The sequence below is a fragment of the Erythrolamprus reginae genome, chromosome 6, assembly GCF_031021105.1.
Source record: "Erythrolamprus reginae isolate rEryReg1 chromosome 6, rEryReg1.hap1, whole genome shotgun sequence".
NCBI classification, from domain to species: Eukaryota; Metazoa; Chordata; class Lepidosauria; order Squamata; family Dipsadidae; genus Erythrolamprus; species Erythrolamprus reginae.
In genome coordinates this window covers 60,395,859-60,415,757 of record NC_091955.1, presented here as the reverse complement: position 1 = coordinate 60,415,757, position 19,899 = coordinate 60,395,859, and the positions used below count along the sequence as shown (strand labels likewise).

The 19,899-nt window shown below is 37.8% G+C and overlaps 1 protein-coding gene across 1 annotated transcript in view; it reads right to left on the bottom strand.

Moving 5' to 3' along the window:
- The window catches only part of UTP20 (UTP20 small subunit processome component), a 120,371-nt gene that overhangs the window by 96,710 nt on the left and 3,762 nt on the right, over positions 1–19,899 (bottom strand). The window contains exons 4-12 of the mRNA XM_070755922.1: positions 19,585–19,717; positions 18,977–19,165; positions 16,937–17,018; positions 14,123–14,260; positions 11,012–11,167; positions 8,754–8,900; positions 6,455–6,589; positions 4,769–4,846; positions 1,124–1,302 (exon numbers count right to left, since the gene is read on the bottom strand). Coding sequence (XP_070612023.1) covers positions 1,124–1,302; positions 4,769–4,846; positions 6,455–6,589; positions 8,754–8,900; positions 11,012–11,167; positions 14,123–14,260; positions 16,937–17,018; positions 18,977–19,165; positions 19,585–19,717 — 1,237 coding nt within the window. The remainder of the gene's footprint in view (positions 1–1,123; positions 1,303–4,768; positions 4,847–6,454; positions 6,590–8,753; positions 8,901–11,011; positions 11,168–14,122; positions 14,261–16,936; positions 17,019–18,976; positions 19,166–19,584; positions 19,718–19,899) is intronic.

The window sequence follows — 19,899 nt, the reverse complement described above, 5'->3', positions numbered from 1 at the left end:
AAAGGGCCAGATTAACTCTTTTATCACTGGCTTAGAACAGCCGCGGCAATAGATGTCTTCCACTTCAAATTGGATTAATAGGTGTTGTGGTTGGCTCTGGCCCAGCTCCTGCCCCAGGGAATGTGGTAGTGGAGGCAGGGGAAACGTCAACATGTCCTAGGCCTGTTTTGTTGCCGGCAGAGTCAGGGAGTGCAGTTTCCTCGGACGAAGAAGGTGGGGGTGACTTGGAAGAGGGGGGCTTGGCACACAGCCCAGGAAGCCAATCATCATTATCTTTGGTCGATTCGGATGACGAAGTGTTAGACCCACGCAGGCGCAGACTTATGCATCGAAGAGACCAATTGAGGAAATATTACAGGAGATAAGAGAGGCCACCTGTGTTTGGGTGGGGTTCCAGCAATTAGACCTGCTGCTATAAATAGCAATGTGCTAGTTTGGCCGTTGTGGAAGATTATCTGATCGCAGTTCTTCAGGATCGTGCCTCGCTGTGTCTGAACTTTGTGGATTTTTCACGCCTTTGACACCAAAGCAGAGTAAAGTGTGTGTGTATTTCACTTCGTGGGAAGGAGGGCTGTGACGTTTCTTCACAGCTACTAGCTAAGTACTTAAGGACTGATTAAGGGACTTGTACAGTCGACAAGGTTGTTTTGGGGAAGAGTGCTCTTTGCAATACAAAAAGGGTGCTTTGTTTCTTTTGAATTTTGTGATAAAGGACATTGTTTTGAATTTTCAAACGTGGGAGTGTCTGAAATTTGTACCCGTGAATTTTCGGGAGGCTTCTACCAGAGAGCCCGGCAGAACAAATAGAAGTGAATGAATTTTAGTACTGATAGAACTGCAGCAATTAAAGTCCTTCCTGTTTTGTAGTAACTGCAAAACAACTAAACGAAAACGGGATTTAAAGAGTCTTTATAGGATGTTAAAACAGATCTTTTGCTAGGCTATCTAAACTAGGGGTTCTAAAACTTGGCAATTTTAAGACTTGTGCTGCCCAGAGAATTCTGGAAGTTTACGTCTACAAATCTTAAAGTTGCCAAGTCTGAAGACCTCTGATCTAAGTTTACTTAACAAGTTCTGAGGAACATCATTTCTATAATTCCAGATAAGGTGAAGACATACATACCCTTTAGCTGATTCGGCAAAAACAAGAGGATACTTCTCATATGCCATTGATCCAACAGAGGGAGGCTCTGCTTTCTTTAGGATAAGTCTAGAGAGAACTGCTAGGGCCGCTTGCTGGATCACAGCATCATCACTGTAGATACAGTGCTCAATATATTCCAGGAGGCTGGGAAGAAATTGCTGGAAAAAAAGGACAAGACAGAACAGGTAGCCCTCGACTTACAACAGCTCATTTAGTGACCATTCGAAGTTAAAACAGCACCAAAATAAGGTGACTTATGACCATTGCAGCATCCCCATTATTTATATGGTTAAAAATTGGGTACTTGGCAACTGACTTATATTTTTGACAGTTGCAATGTCCTGGGGTGATGTCATCGCCTTTTGCGACCTTCTGACAAGCAAAGTCAAGGGGGAAGCCAGCTTTTTTCAACAACTATATTATTAAGTTAACAATTGCAGCGATTCGCTTAACAAGCATGGCAAGAACTGCCATAAATGGGGCAAAAGTCTACTGTTAGACCCCCTGCAATTTGCATACCGAGCAAATAGATCAACAGATGATGCTGTTAATATGGCTCTACACTACATCCTTCAACATCTTGAATCTCCAATGACCTACGCTAGGGTCCTCTTTGTGGACTTCAGTTCAGCATTCAATACCATTGTACCGGACATTCTCTTAACCAAACTAAATCAGCTAGTGGTACCTGAACACACTTGTAAGTGGATCACAAGCTTCCAAACAGACAGGAAGCAGCAGGTGAAGCTAGGAAAAATCACATCAGATACATGTACAATTAGCACAGGTGCCCCCCAAGGCTGTGTACTCTCACCACTTCTCTTCTCTCTATACACTAATGACTGCATCTCAAACAATCCATCTGATAAACTACTGAAGTTTGCAGATGATACAACAGTGATCGGACTCATTTGAGACAATGATAAATCCGCATACAGATGGGAAGTTGAACAACTATCGTTGTGGTGTGACCAGAACAATCTAGAACTGAACACACTCAAAACCGTAGAAATGGTGGTAGACTTTAGGAGAAATCCTTCCACCCTTCCACCACACAGTACTAGACAACACAGCATCAACAGTAGAGACCTTCAAATTTCTAGGTTCTATCATATCTCAAGACCTAAAATGGTCACCTAACATCAAAAACATCATCAAAAAAGCACAACAAAGAATGTTCTTTCTGCGCCAGCTCAGGAAGCTCAAACTGCCCAAGGAGCTGCTGATACAGTTCTACAGAGGAATCATTGAGTCTGTCATCTGCACCTCTATAACTGTCTGGTTTGGTGCTGCAACCCAACAGGACCGACACAGACTTCAGAGGACAATCAGAACTGCAAAAAAAGCAATTGCTGCCAATCTGCCTTCCATTGAGGACCTGCATACTGCACGAGTCAAAAAGAGGGCGGGGAAAATACTTACTGACCCCTCACATCCTGGACACAAACTGTTTCAACTCCTACCATCAAAACGTCGCTACAGAGCACTGCACACCAAGACAACTAGACACAAGAACAGTTTTTTCCCAAACGCCATCACTCTATTAAACAAATAATTCCCTCAACACTGTCAGACTTTCTACTAAATATGCACTTCTATTCTACTAGTTTTTCTCATCATTCCTATCACCCATTTCCTCCCATGTTGACTGTATGACTGTAACTTGTTGCTTATATCCTAAGATTTTTATTAATATTGCTTCTTCATTGCTTATTTGACCCCTATGACAATCATTAATTGTCGTACCACATGATTCTTGACAAATGCATATTTTATTTTATGTACACTGAGAGCATATGCACCAAGACAAATTCCTTGTGTGTCCAATCACACTTGGTCAATAAAATTCTATTCTATTCTATTCATTTAGCAACATAAAAGTTGACCTCAACTGTAGTCCAAAGTCAAGTCAAGGACTTTTCTTTCTTTTTTTTCTCTCTGCACAAGACTTTTCAAGCTAGGACAAAGATACATCAGGATCAGGTAGCCAATTTTCCACCTAAATATAGAACTTGGTCTTATTTAATTCTAGCAGCTTACAAAGAATATGCTAATCCTCTAAACCAGGGGCAACATTTTTTTAAAAAAATTGGGGCTCACACTGCTATGGAAATGCCCATGTGTATGCTATTATTTTTAATCTTCAAGAAACATATATGCTGTATCTTCCAAAGGCTTCGAAACAATTTTTTGCCCATCATGCCTTATGTGAAGGATTTAATATGTGGGCATCAAACATATATTTTCCTCCCTATTTTTTATCATTTATTTATTTACAGTAAAAGTTTACACTGCCTGATTCCTAGCAAGCCTAATCAGGCAGCTGCATTGCTTATCTTCTTCAATCAAATCTTTCAGGGAAGTGGCATTACTTAACCATACTCTATTGCTTTCCAAATGCAAATGTAGGGAGAAGCTGAAAAGAAATCCAAAGGCTACAGAATAGACTAAACAATTTAAACAGAAAACCAGGAAAGCTCTGTTAGTAAATTATTCTGTTGTCAAGAAACATATCAGCAAAGTTTCCAGGAATCAAACATGACTCAGAGGAAATTGTTTGACTAAAAATAGTTAAATCAACCACCTTAACTATTAAAAACAACCTCTACAACTGTGTAATTATTGTTTTGACACTTTGTCATGTTTTATTGTTGTTTGTAACATAAAAATTTGAAAATATTTTTTTTTTAAAAAAGCAACCTCTACATTTCAATGTAAAAACAAAATTAAATGAGTTGCTCTCGTACATTTAGAACTTCTGTATCAGTCTCTAACGTTCTTAACTTAATTCCAAATTTCCACAGGTTGGTAAATCCACATTGTTAAAAAAGTATAGGGCCTACATAAAAACACTTTCTAAACTTGTGAGCTTTTGTTTCAAACAAGCAGGCCTTGCCAGAAAGGGATTTCAAAACAGCAAGAGATGTTTGGATATAAAATTCTTAAGAAATGGGTCCATAATAAGTTAAGGGCAAAGTGACCCCAAAGTCCAAGCCAGGAAACAATCAGAGCAATCAGCCCTATCTGCACTGCGAGATAACAGTGGCATTCTTTATGAAATACCCCAGGGCTTGCTGGGATAATGAAGGGCATAGACCTGAAGTGCTCTTATTACTCACTTCTGTGAATGTTTATACACGCTGCCTAAAAGAAAACATGCTAATGTTAATTAAGTCCATGCATTTTCTTTAAACAAGATTTTCAAGAATCTAGCAGCTATTAATTTGATAGTTGTGAGCTGTGCAAGTACAGCAAATACACAGGATATTATTTTGAGATTTTGGATCTGGCATAAATCAATTATTTTATTTTTATTATTAACTGAAACAAGATTAGAATAAACAAAACAGCTATCTCAGAACAAATAAATGCAGCCCTAAGGCACTGGATCCTCTTAGCCAAAGGCAGTTGGATTTTGCAGACTATAAAAACTAAAGGCATTTCTTGGGCTTCTTTCCACCCAATCCCCACATTAATTAAAACACAGGGTAGGCAAACTGTGGCTGAATTAGAATTTTCTGCATTTGACACTGCTGGAGATGACTGCTTGAACTGAAACTCAACAATATAGAGATGCTTGTATTGTTTCCCCACAAGTGAAAAGACGCTGAAACGGTTGCCTACCTTTTCAAATTGTTTCATCAGAAACATCGTTTTAGAAAAATTCAAAACAGAATGCCATTCAAATCCACCTCTGAAAACCTATTAAAGAGAAAAACAAAGGACCGGTTCAGATTCAATCCGACTTTTCTACCGCCTTCTACCGCACGAATCCCAGCGGCTCACAAGGTCCCACAGAGTTGGCCTTCTCCGGGTCCTGTCGTTTGGTGGGCCCCAGGGGAAGAGCCTTCTCTGTGGCGGCCCCGGCCCTCTGGAATCAACTCCCCCTGGAGAACAGCCCCCACCCTCCTTGTCTTTCGTAAATTACTCAAGACCCACCTATATCTCCAGGCATGGGGGAACTGAGACACCTCCCCTAGGCTTTTATATTTTATGTATTTGGTATGTATGTGTTGCATGGTTTTTAATTGTTGGGGTTTTATATATTGTTCTCTTTTAATATTAGATTTGTTGCAATGTTATATTGTCTTGATTATTGTTGTGAGCCACCCCGAGTCTTCGGAGAGGGGCGGCATACAAATCTAATAAATAATAATAATAATAATAATAATTATTATTATTATTATTATTATCATCATCATCATCATTATTTTCCAAAGCACTCTCAAACTGATTCTGCAAAGTTTGCCCAAAGATAATCATGTCATAAACTGATTCTGCAAAGTTTGCCCAAAGATAATCATGTCACAAAAGTTAATACTGATTCATGAGTGGCATCTTTCCAGAATTAACTGTATTCATATACACAAGCATAATCACAGATCACGCTAAAATATGACTGAAAACAAATCTGACATGTCGATATGCAAAAACTGTGCTGTCTTCAGCTCTTGCTCTCCCTTTACATATTCAGGCACCATTGGTCGAATAACCCAACTTAAGCGAGAAAACTAGAACATTTAGTTAAGTAAATTTTTAAAATTTACAAATTTAAATTTCGAATTAAAAAGGAAAAATATTTGGAGGAATAATTCTCTTAGGCCATGAACTACAGATTTAATATTTGTCCGGACCTTGGCAAAAATCTTCCTATTGCTATAAAACCTAGTATTTTATTTAACCTGGTATTTCCTCCACTGCACCTTGGAATGACACAATATTTTGCTGTTACTGAAATGCTTCTATGCATTTCAGTTCTGGTATATTGACTGTGGTCTTTTATTTAAAATGCAATGTTCCACTAATATGCAGTATTACAAAAAACGTTGTGCAGAAAAAATTTGTAGACCAAAATGTAGAATTGTTACTGTCCTCTTGTTCCATTTTCCAGTTTTTTTAATCATTGGCATTCTAGTTTTGTACCCATTTATTCTTTTCCATATATATTTGGGTAGTATGTTAGTTATGATTAACAAATAATTAGTATATATAGTAACTTTACTTTTGTGGGTGATGCACTTTACATTTAATTAAATAGACCATGATCCATGAACAATTATAATACATTTCTTAATCCTTAAGGTATCATAACTTAAAATACAAATTCCTTAAATAACACATATCATGCATTTCCCCCAAAGTCAATACATATAGGTCATTTCCATTGCTGAGGATAAATTAGAGTTGCCATTTATTATCAGAAATATTTAGATCTATTCCAGAAAAATGCAAAGCAAATATTACAGTACAACAGGCGTATTGTTCATTAGATCTTTTACTGAAGTTTACATATTAATTTAACTTTATTACCTTTTCAACAGTTTCTTTCACCAAAGAATCAGACAATAAGACATTTTCATGAAGAAGCAAAACGGAAATAACCTTAAGCAGGGAATCACAACAAGGCACTGTGAGACCAGATGTATCTATTATTTTTATTAATGTCTGGAATAGAAGAAAAATAATGATTTTCCAAATTCTAAGAAATTTAGGTAAAATAAAAATATGCTTCAATTCAATATTATTAAACAATGTTGTCTGGCGGGACCCAGGAGAAGAGCCTTCTCTGTGGCGGCCCCGGCCCTCTGGAATCAACTCCCCCTGGAGATTAGGACTGACTCCACCCTCCTTGCCTTTCACAAACTTCTGAAAACCCACCTATGTCGCCAGGCTTGGGGAAATTGACATGCCCCTAGCTGTTCCATTTCATGTACGGTTTGTTTGGATTGTATGACTGTTTTATAATGGGTTTTTTATAAATTTTTTTAATTTTAGATTTTTATTTCTGTATTATTATTGTGAGCCACTCCGATTCTTCAGAGAGGGGCGGCATACAAGTCTAATAAATTATTATTATTATTATTATTATTATTATTATTATTATTATTATTGGAAAACATAAACAAAATACTGCAATATTCCTTTATACCAAAAGGTGTCTATAACTTTTTCTCAGAAAATGTTTAGCAGGTGGGCTGAAAATAGAGACTAAAAAAGAACGACAAATGTAAAAAGGATAATCTAATTGCATTTAAGATTTAGAAACACATTATGCAAGTATGGCGCATTGCCAACATATCTTTCAATGAAATATTTTGTTCTAATGGCAATTCATTCCAGTATTATATGGCAGTGTTTCCCAACCTTGGCAACTTGAAGATATCTGGACTTCAACTCCCAGAATTCCCCAGCCAGCGAATGCTGGCTGGAGAATTCTGGGAGTTGAAGTCCAAATATCTTCAATTTGCCAAGGTTGGGAAACACTGTTATATAGTGACTAATTTTAGTGAGAATTAAAATGTTTCTTTGCTTTCTTTCCAAAATGTGGGTCTTCCTTCTGAAGCCACGAAATCTGAAACATCTTTGTTATTCATTCACCTAAAAATGTTGTCTTGTCTGACACCTTATTCAATGTTCTATTCTATCACATTGTGAGCTGTGCCTATCTCTCAATCTTTCCACTGCCATGCTCCTCAGCTGCTTCTTCCTTCTGAAGCAATATTGCCAATATTGCACAACTGTATAATAAGAGTCAGTGAGGTGTAAGAAAAGAGAATCACACATTCCGCAAGAGAGAAGTTCCCTGAGGATGAATTCCAGCATGAGACTGAAAGCTTGGATGACTAAACCTCTAGTCCTAGATTGGATCCTGCAACATTATCCTGGAACACCTTTTTTGGTTCACGTGCCTAAAGGGATGGTGTATGCGCGCTAACACACATGCACGTGCCCACACCCATTCCCCCCCCCGTGCATGCAAAACCCCTGCCCCGCGCATGCGCACAACCCACCCCCACCGCTGCGCGTACACACAGGCCTCACTGAAGCCTGGGACAGTGAAAAAAACCAGCCAAACAGGCAAACTGAAAGTTCAGAAAAACAGACTTCCTGTTTGTCTCTTGTGCTGTTTTTTGCACTCCGGAGGCTTCAGTGAAGTTCCTGAAACCCTGGAGTGTAAAAAACAGTCCAACGTGCAAACAGGAAATCTGGTTTTGGGAACTTTGCCTGTTGGGTCTATTTTTTGCACTCCGGGCTTCAGGAAGCTTCCCTACAGCCTCCACAGTGTGAAAAACAACACAACGGGCAAACCAAGTCCACTTTTCCAAACTTCCTGTTTGCATGTTCAGCCATTTTTTGCACTTTGTTTTGTACACTTCCCTGAAGCCACTGGAGGGCAAAACGGCCTTCCCCAAGGCCAAAAATCAGTTGACCAATGCATGTATGCGTGCTAGGGCTGACATAGGGCAACGCCTTGCCTGCCATCCAATATGGCTCCGCATGCCACCTGCCATAGGTTCACCATCACTGATCTAGGAGTACAGAGTCTTTTTCAGATTGTATAAAATGATTAGTAAGATTTATTCTTTAGAATATTCTTCAGGATAATGTTACGTATCATTAGATATAATCTTTTGACACAACCTATATTAACATGCTGCTTGTCTTCCTTTCCCAACCTGGTGTTGGTTAAATATATTCAGACTAATTAATATTCCTAGGATTGTCATTTCAGTTTATAAATGCCCCTAAGAGCATCATATTAAAGAGGTTTTCCTCATAACAAACCCACATGATCTGTCCCATTTTTTTAAAAAAGTGTTCAGCTTACCTTACAAACTTCTTCAGGTTGTGAAATTTTTGAGCCATATGAATACTCTACTATGATTAAGTAGACCTGTAATATTCTTTCCATTTGTTCAGAAGCTTCGCAACAGTTGTCCTTGGTTATCTTTTCTTGCAACGTAAAAACTGAATCCTGTTTTTTTTTTTTTGCAAAAATGTATTCAAAGTTTAGATTAATAAAAATAAGACAGAAGATGAGATTCAGTGTTTATAATTTTTCTGGTTTTGTCTTCTTATTTCAGAAATAACTATAGCAGTGGGCTGCCACTTATTCCCTTCACTTATATGATACCAATAAAGAACCAGTCTCGTTGAGTACAGTCATTTTATTTATTTATGGGGCTCTTCCACATGACTCCAAAGCTAATAATAATAATAATAATTTATTAGATTTGTATACCGCCCCTCTCCGAAGACTATAAAGATTTCAACTCATACAGAAGTTATAACATGTGCCACTCAAAAAGATTAATGACAATATACTTATGGAGTCTGGCTCATCACTGGTGTCATTAAAGCAACATTATAGATGGGATGGATTCTGCCCTTCTACTTACCCCACACTGCTTTGTAACACCTAAATAAGGCTGATGTGAAAGCAACACTCCACGGCCTGCACTGGCTACCGATCGGTTTCCGGTCACAATTTAAAGCCTTACATGACATTGGGCCAGAATACATCCAGAACCGCCTTCTACCACACGAATCCCAGCGCCCGATAAGGTCCCACAGAGTTGGCCTTCTCCGGGTCCCGTCGACCAAACAATGTCATTTGGTGGGCCCCAGGGGAAGAACCTTCTCTGTGGCGGCCTCGGCCCTCTGGAATCAACTCCACCCAGAGATTAGAACGGCCCCCACCCTCTTTGTCTTTCGCAAATTACTCAAGATCCACCTTTGTCGCCAGGCATGGGGGAGTTAGGATATTCCTTCCCCTAGGCCATTACAAGTTATGTATGATATGTTTGTGTGTATGTTTGGTTTTTATAATAAGGGTTTTTAGTTGTTTTATTAAATTGGATTGTTACATGTTGTTTTTTATCATTGTTGTTAGCTGCCCTGAGTCTGCGGAGAGGGGCGGCATACAAATCCAATAAATAAATAAATAAAATAAATAAATTTTGGACAAAATATTTTCCCAAAACTTTGGGATGCATCTGTAAAACGTATATATCAACATACTTGTTTGTCACTGCAGGTAGTCTTCAACGTACAACTACAAATAGCCCAAAATTCATGTTGCTAAGGGAAACATTTGTTAACTGAGTTTTGGCCCATCTTATGACCTTTCTTGCCACCATTATTAAATTAATCATTGCAGTTGTTAAGATAGCAACAAAATTCTTAAGTGACTCTGGCTTTCTCATTTCGTCAGATTGCAAAAATGCATGACCCCAGGACATAAATATGAACCAGTTCCCGAGTATCCAAATTTTGTTCACATGACCATGGGGTGCCGCAACAGTCTTGAGTGTAAAAAATGATTATGTCACTTTTTTCAGTACTGTTATAACATTGAACGGTTGCTAAATGAACTGTTATAAGTCGAGGACTACCTGTACATCTGCTGTATTTTTTCATCAGTTCAGCTTTCAGAACACTTTTCCTCAAGCATAAGTCCACAGTAAATGGAATAACTACTTTCATTTGCCACACGCAGGACCAATAATTTGGGGATGGCATATATAGATTACTCCACTATTTGCTGGAATACAAAATTCCAGCAAATACCAAAACTAGATCCTTGCTAGTTCAACATAAAATACTTTTCCTAAGATTTTCATTCAGGGTGTCCAGGGGGAAAGCATTTTGAAATTCTCTGATATTTCCCTGACATTTCCCTATAACTTGTGATCTAGTTAAGGCAGGGTCATAGATGACATTATACCAAACGGCTAAGCCATGGAGAAATATAGGTAACTGAGGAAGCAAGTTGTTGCCACAGTTATGCTCATTTTTGCTTGACCCTGCCAGGCAGTGCGATCCGGGTTTTTTTACAAGATTTTTCCCTGACTTTTATACATTTTAATACAGTTTTGGGGGGGGGGGTTTCCCAATTTATTCCATTTTTTTCACAAATTCCCTGATAATTCCCTGATATTTCCCGAACTGCCGATTTCCCTGATAATTCCCTGATTTCTCTGTTTTCCAGGTTTGCTGGACACCCTGTTCATTATGTAAATCTTATCACTAATTTTAGCCTGAGAGTTGGGACTTCTCTTTATATTTCAATCATATTCAACTCACCTGCAAACATTTGAAAAATATATCAAAATGTTCTCTATAGACGAATCTCGCAGCTGATTGTGCCATATGTTTGCAAACTTCTCCAATGGAAACCCAAGGGAATATAGCCTCTGTTTCTGTAACTGGTCCCATCTTCTTCAAAATTAACAGTATGGCCTGCAAAAAAAAATCTCAGATATATGAGGGCTATTTTTTAAATAATTTTTTAAACAGTTATTGTCAACAACCTCTACAGTAATTTGTTATTCTATGCGAATTGATCATTACAGAATACAGAAATCAAAAAGTTAAAGATATAATTTTCCTTCCATAGCCACAATTTCTAATAGTGTCCAAATCAGTATTTCAACCAATCAAAGGATAGTAATTAAATATTGGATCAAATGTCTTAAAAAATTCCTTTCAGTCTATGGAAGAAATGAGCAATCTACAACACTCACTCACTAATACTGCTGAAATATCTTCTCATATGACCAGATTATGGTAATGTGGTACCAATATAAGATAATATTTGTAGCTCAGAGTGGAAATGAGGGATCCTCAGTGCTCTCTCAGCTTAGTTGTTTTCTTGCAGATATTTCATTACTCAAACTTGGTAACATCATTAGTACACTAATACAGGTAAGTCCTTGTCTTGCAACAGTTTGTTTAGTGACCAACAGTTCGTTTAGCGCCATGTTACAATGGCACTGAAAAATGTGACTTATGGCCAGTTTTCATATTTACAGCCTTAGCAGCATCCCCTTGATCATGTTACTAAAATTCAGATACAGTGGTACCTCATGATACGAACCCCTCATCTTACGAACAACCCGAGATACGAACCCGGGGTTCAGAAATTTTTTGCCTCTTCTTACGAACTTTTTTCTTCTTACGAACCCACCACCGCCACCACCGAGAAGCCCCGCCGCTTGGCTGTCGCTTTTCGAAATAGCCGGGGGGCTTCTCAGCGGCCTCCCGAACCCCGAACCTGGAAGTTTGGCAAAAGTTCGGGTTCGGGAGGCCGCTGAGAAGCCCCGCCGCCCGGCTGTCACCTTTTGAAACAGCCGGGGGGCTTCTCGGCGGCCTCCCAAATGCTGAACCCGGAAGTTCGGGTTTGGCGTTCGGGAGGCTGCCAAGAAGCCCCCCGGCTGTTTCAAAAGGTGACAGCCGGGCGGCGGTGTTTTTTTGCATTTTTTTGTTGTTGCGCGGATTAATTGATTTTACATTGTTTCCTATGGGAAACAATGTTTCTTCTTACGAACTTTTCATCTTACGAACCTCCCCCAGGAACCAATTAGGTTCGTAAGACGAGGTATTACTGTACTTGGCAACTGGTTTGTATTTATGAGGGTTACTGTGTCCTGAGGTCCCGTGATCACCTTTTGAGACTTTCTGACAAGCAAAGTCAATGAAGAAGCCAGATTCACTTAAGGAGATTACTAACTTATCCACTGCAGAGATTCACTTAACTGTGGCAAGAAATCATAAAATGGGGCACAACTCACTTTATAAATGTCTCAATAATAGAAATGTTGGGCTCAGTTGTGGTCGTAAGTCAAGGATTACCTGTAATTACGTTCAGAGAGCATCAAGGACCCCGTATGGCAGGAATGTCAAACTCAAGGACTGCGGGCCATATTCGGCCCGCAGGATGCTTAGATCTGGCCCATAGGGCCACCTTGGAAACAGCAAGAGACCAGCATCTGCCAATGAAAACGAAATTCAGGAGGGCTGCTCCGTTTCCGCTGGCAGAGGATTGCAGGAGGCTGTTGCAGCGAAGCTTGGAAGCCCGTTTCACTGGCAGAGTGCTTGGGCCGCCACAGCCACCAACATGAGTGACATCAAATTGGCTATGCCCACCCTGGCCACACACACCCTGCCCCTCTGAGGTCAAACACAAATTATTATTATAATTATAATTATAATAATATATATAATTATATATTATATTACTATAATTATAATATATGTCTCCGGAGAGGGGCGGCATACAAATGTAATAACAATAACAATAATAATAATAATAACAACAACAACAACAAATTATAATTATAATTTGTGTTAATTATTATTATTATTATTATTATTATTATTATTATTATTATTATTATTATTATTATTATGTCAGTACAACACAGCAAACGAGATCACTATGCTGGATTTCGTATTTCATCACCAGTCAGGCGCTTCCCAAGCACCTAGGACTGTGTGATGTAGCGGCAAATTATGTTTGCCGATCCCAGTAAAGCGGCCTTTTGCAATTGACAGATGGAGATTTTGTCAATTCCGATGGTTTTCAAATGTCCGCTGAGATCCTTTGGCACTGGGCCCAGCATGCCAAATACCACTGGGACCACTTTCACTGGCTTATGCCAGAGTCGTTGCAGCTTGATTTTTAGATCTTCATATTTCACTAATTTCTCTAGCTGCTTCTCCTCAATTCTGCTCAATTATAATAATAATAATAATAATAATAATAATAATTATTATTATTATTATTATTATTATTATTATTAATTAGATTTGTATGCCGCCCCTCTCCAGAGACTCGGAGCGGCATACAAATCGCGGCATACAACTCTGATGCGGCTCTCAATGAAATTGAATTTGACACCCCTGCCTTATGGTAATGTGATTTTATCCTTTAAATTATATAAAAGAGTTATGTTAACTTCTGATGGATACATGTTTTACTAAAATATTTTTTTTTAAGACCTTTCAAATTTGAATTCCACCATTGGCACTTACTTTCAGCCTACCCATTGACCACGTAATAAGCAAAACATTCTTAAATAGTAGTTAATAGTGCTTAAAAAGTAAACAATCCAAATCTAAGCTAACCAAACATAGCAAATTAGATACTCTATTTATTATTTAGTTTATGTTATAATCATACATGGAGTAGCATTATATATTAACATTTCACTAGATTAGTAAAACACAATAAAATATAAATATTAAAAAGATCTATGTTCAAATACAATGTCTGGGCCATCAAACCATAAAGCGCAGCACCATTCATATTTAAACAATCAGATTATGGACCAGTTCATGCCCTCATCTGGTGTGATCATGATTATAAATCAGTAAATTAGGTTATATTTGTTTCAAGCACCAAGAATTATTTACCTTTTCTGCACAGGAATGGAACATGTTTCTAACCCCTTTGCACATCTCAAAAATTAATTGACCCACACCTTCCACTTTCTCTGGATGCTCTCCCAGATCAAGGAACATAAGGTTTAAAAGGGCATTTTTGTCAGAAACCTGTGAGACAAAATTGAAGAATGAAAATGCAATGTTTCACTATTACACTCAAAATTCAGTTCATTCCCAGTGATCTCCACCTGAAATTCTCAACACTGTAGAGCTGCTCCATTTTACTTGAACTTAATTGGAAAAAGTAGGTAGACCAACACCATAGAGCAGTGTTTCCCAACCTTGGCAACTGGAAGATATTTGGACTTCAGCTCCCAGAATTCCCCAGCCAGCAAATGCTGGCTGGGGAATTCTGGGAGTTGAAGTCCAAATATCTTCAGGTTGCCAAGGTTGGGAAACACTGCCATAGAGTATTACAATGATGGCAAACCTTTTTTTGCTTGGTTGCCAGAAGGGTGCAGGCGTCCTCCCCCCACGCATGCGCACACAGTCCCCGTCCCCCCCACACGCATGCTTGCATGTATCACTGAAGCCTCTGGATTTCTGGTAGGCTCCTTGGGCTGTTTTTTGCCATCCACAGGCTCTGGAGCCTTTCCTGAAACCTGGGGAGGGCAAAATAGCTTCTTCTCCATCTTCCAGAAGGCTGAAAATCAGCTTGCCAGCACTGGAGCTAATGTAGGGTTCGCCATCACATGCCTATTAGTATTACTATTATGGAAAGATCTCTAATTATAACTGGCTGGCTGCCAGCATGTTTATTATTACTAACATTTTACATCCTATTAATATTATTGCTTGCTCTTTTATTGATTTTATATTTAATTCAATGTTACTGTTATAGAAACATAGAAGATTGACAACAGAAAAAGACCTCATGGTCCATCTATTTCCTATATTTTATCTTAGGATGGATATATGTTTATCTCAGGCATGTTTAAATTCAGTTACTGTGGATTTACCTACCACGTCTGCTGGAAGTTTGTTCCAAGCATCTACTACTCTTTTCAGTAAAATAATATTTTCTCATTTTGCTTCTGATCTTTCCCCCAACTAACCTCAGATTGTGCCCCCTTGTTCTTGGGTTCACTTTCCTATTAAAAACACTTCCCTCCTGAACCTTATTTAACCCTTTAACACATTTAAATGTTTCGATCATGTCCCCCCTTTCTCTTCTGTCCTTCAGACTATACAGATTGAGTTCATTAAGTCTTTCCTGATAAATTTTATGCTTAAGACCTTCCACCATTTTTGTAGCCCGTCTCTGGACCTGTTCAATTTTATCAATATCTTTTTGTAGGTGAGGTTATTTGGTTTTATTTACACTTTAAACTACCATGAGTTGGTTTATGTCATAAACATATTAAAATAATAAATACTTTATTTTTAATAAAATTCTTTCATTTCATAATGAAAAATATTTCATTAGTTGTTTTATTAGGTATCTCATTCTTTTTCTCAGGAATTCAGACCAGTTTGGGATATCAGCAGCCTATCAAGTAGATCAAACAGAGCAATTAATTCATGTTTTCCTTGTAATGTAATCCCTGATGGGAAGAGGGAAAAAAGGAAAGTGGCCAGCTGGTCAGCAAGATTTTAAATAAAGCTATCCTTGTTCTAAGCACTTATAATAATCATGCTGCAGAAACATGCATGTGGGAAAGTTAAGTTAATCTGGTGTGTCAACTCAAATCACCTAAGTAGCACTTTATTAAATAATGTTTAATTACTTGGTAGAAAAAGTAGATAAAATAATCCACAATCACTTACAGGAACAAAATATGAACAGTTCCAGTAACAGGGCGTTACTAGAACAAAGACAAATAAAATTTATCTCCTACACACAAAATAATTACTTCTGACTCATTATATATTATGGTCAGAAAAAAAGGAGGCGTAGAAATTTGAACACTGATTGCATAAATAAATCTGGTATCTGATAAAATCTGCATATTTCACTGAATTTCTATTGTTCTAGTTTCTTAGCTTTACAGCCATAAAGACATATCATGTTTCTGGATTCTTGATTGCCTACTTAATTGTGAGAATCCTGCCATGACAAATCTGATATCTTTTTCTGATCTATTATGTGTATATTGTTGCTGTTGTTGTTACAGCCTTCATAGTTCATAGTAGAAAATTGAAAAATTCTTAACTCATGCTGTAATTTAATTCAAGAGTTAGAAATCCTTTTTTCAAATCAAACTGCAGGCATGAACACAACTGGCTGATATAGATCTTCTTCTCCCATTTCTCTAATATATAAACTGGATACATCTTGGGCAGTTGCTAGTATTATTAACATGGGGGAGAAGAGTTATTGTTAATACTGTGACTTCCTTGAGAACCGATATTACTGCATAGTTATTCTAATGAACCCTTGACTAAAACAGGCTTATAGCTTCTAACATGTATTATTAAGAAGAGATTATCATTCATGGTAGAATATATGATCTTCATGAAACAGAAATAGACATCAATTCCAAAGGGATCCTTGGCAACTGTTTCCATTGACTTAAATACCATGGCCAACTGGTCTCAAGGAAAACTATCCCTTTTCCATTCATTCTTATTCTTAATTAGATTTGTATGCCACCTTCTCCAAAGACTCGGGGTGGCTCACGGAATACAAAAAACAGCATGATTACAAATCTAATTAAAATTACTATTAAAATCCCATATATATTAAAATCAGTCAGCCATCTCACTCACAACTACACATTACATCGCGTAAACAGGGGAAGGGGGCTACCTAGTACTGCTCCCCCTGTCCATCACAACACCTACCTTCCTCATCAGGAAGGTGAAGCTTTCAGCTGCAAAGTTTCTGATGTGCTGTTTGCGATGAGCCAGAAGGGTACTGTACAATCTGTAAACACAATATTTCCATGTACCAAAAAGAAAAAGAAAAAAAGAATGAAAAGTAGACAGATCACGTGACTCTTCCAGCAACATTTTGCAGATTCACCAATCTAATTCAGCATAGGACATATTTTGTTATACATACACCAAAATAAGATAGCTCGTCAGAATGGGGCAAAATGGACAAAGTTCACTTAGGTAGGGAAGAAACTGGTGACAAAAATTGCAGTGGTTATTCCTAAGTAGTTCCATGAAAGTACAGGAGGGGCATGATCAGAAGATTAAAGAAAAATACATTCCTGTTAATATATTCCTATCAATTCCTTCATATCCATACACACACACACCAGAATATAAAAGAACAGTAATTAGTTATTCATTCATTATACTGGACAATTTTTCAGCCTAATGTCATATATAAGATATAAAACTAATACAGGTTTAAAAGGCAAATAGAACAATTGATGACTAAATAAATAGTAATCTATTAAATCTAAAATAGTTGAAATATCCATACCAAAGTATTGGGTTTTCTTTCAGAAATAGTTAAATTTTGCTATCAGCAATTGTACCAAGTTGCAGGTACATTTCCATTGTTTTTGATGGACACAAAATTCCTTACCAGAACCACGTTCTGTGCCTGTCTAAAATCATAATTCTGGACATGTGACTATTTCTAAATTTGGTATTAAAGGTTTTCATTCAAAAGTTTCCCAAATAGTTTAAACATGACATTTATATGTTTTATGTGACAAATTTTTCCTCTTGGGATAGGGTTCTCGTCCATTGTGAATTCTGTTTAAAATTTATAAACGCTAGGATAATTTTTATGGCTTGTACCAATCATTGATTTATGTTTATTTAGACTTATAGAAAGATAGTCTGGTATAGCAATTAGGAGACTGAACTGTAAAAAAAACAGAGACTATGTATTCTAGTTCTCACTTTGGCAGAAGAACTGGCTGAATATCTTTGGGCCAGACATTTTCTCAACCCAATGCATTTTCCAGGGTTGTTGTTACAATGAAAATAAGAGGAGCAAACATTAGTATACAATCTTGAGTTCTATAAAATGAAGGAGATATGTATCTTTAATCAATGTTATTACATAGATATTCTTACAGTTATTTTTTAAGATAGGTATTTGTTTTTTTGTATATAGTAAAAAGTTCTATTACATGAAAGACTTTGGTTAAAATTAATGCCATAAGAATTAGGAGACATGTTTAAGATTAGTGACAGACCCTGATATACTTTATGATTAAAATTTTCTTCTAGAACTAGATTCACATCTAGTTCAGTGATGGCGAACCTATGGCACACGTGCTACAGATGGCACGTGGAGCCGTATCTGCTGGCACACGAGCTGTTGCCCCAGCTCAGCTCCAACGTGCAGCTGGTTTTTGGCTCACACAGAGGCTCTGGGAGGGCGTTTTTGGCTTTCAGAGAGCCTCTGGGGGGATGGGGGAGAGCGTTTTGGAAGCAAGCTCCAGGGAAGCATTTGGAGCTTGCTTCCAAATTGGGGACAGCGAAACACAAGCCTACTGGGCTCGCTAGAATTTGGGAAACAGGCTATTTCCAGCTTCCAGGGGGCCTCGGGGGGGGGCACATGTGCATGCACGATAGCGCATGCCCACGCTCTTTCGGCATCCAAGGAAAAAAAGGTTCGCCATCACTGTTCTAGTTCATTAAGGACCTTGGCTAAAATTAATGTTAAAATAATTATTAGGGTACATTTTAAGCAGGATATACTAACATATATTGTATATTACTATTAGTATTTCCAGGCTTAGGTGTATAGCATATATTATGCATGGTCAGTAAAATAAGTATACGCCGCCCTAAGTCGCTTTGAGAAGGGTGGCCTAGAAATCTAATAAATAAATAAATTAGCACTCAAATGATGAGAATTAATAAAACGTGTATGCTAAAATCCTCCATAATATTTTTGATCAAAATGCTTACCCATAAATGTTGGTCATGTCCTTCACCATAAGCCTCCATAAGTATTTGTAAAGGTAGGAAAGTGACGTAAAGGCCCATTCTAACAACTCTGTGTCCTGAGTTTCTAACAGACTTGTAATGCAGAGAAAAAAATCTTGAAAATGTGGATAAAAATCTGTCTGAAGATCACGGGCCAGCTGTACCACCAAACTAGATTGAAAAACACATAGCAGAATTATGACTTGGCTTGCACTCTATGTTAAGCTATAGTTTGTTTAACTGAGTACCGCTTAATTAGATAGGCTCACACAATACGTTCAGCTACAAAACTGTGGTTTTCAATTATATGTGATGTATGGGCCTATGTGAATTATGTGATTGGTTACACATTGCACTGTAATTGAATATACCTCATACTCTAAACCAAAAGGAGAGTGGTCACATTACATATTAATGCATTCTGTGAACCCAATCTAAGTGTTGCAAATAAAGCAACAGAAACAATCATTAGGATTTTAAAAATTAAAGGCACTCAGTATCATAGAATTATACTCTTTTTATTTACAGATAATAATACCTTGTCTTGTGTCTGTGAAGAAAACATATGTCTGATGACAACATATACTTACTCCAAAAGGGGTTGAAATGCTAAACTGTTTTTCACTTGCAGGTGGGTTTTCAAGCTGTTTACAATGTCATTCTGATAGTATACTATTTGATTGAAAGACTGGCATTTGTTGACTACCTGTCTGTAAAATGTCACTATATAAAAACAAACATTAGGAGAAAAACAGAGAAAACAAAGTAATTAGTAATAGTTATAAATAACTCAAAGAATGGTACTTTTTGTCAGGCCTAAGGGACTAAGGGCTAAAGCTCTCTAATTACAGTGTTCCCTCGGGGGGATGCATTCCGAGACCGCCCGCGAAAGTCGAATTTCCACA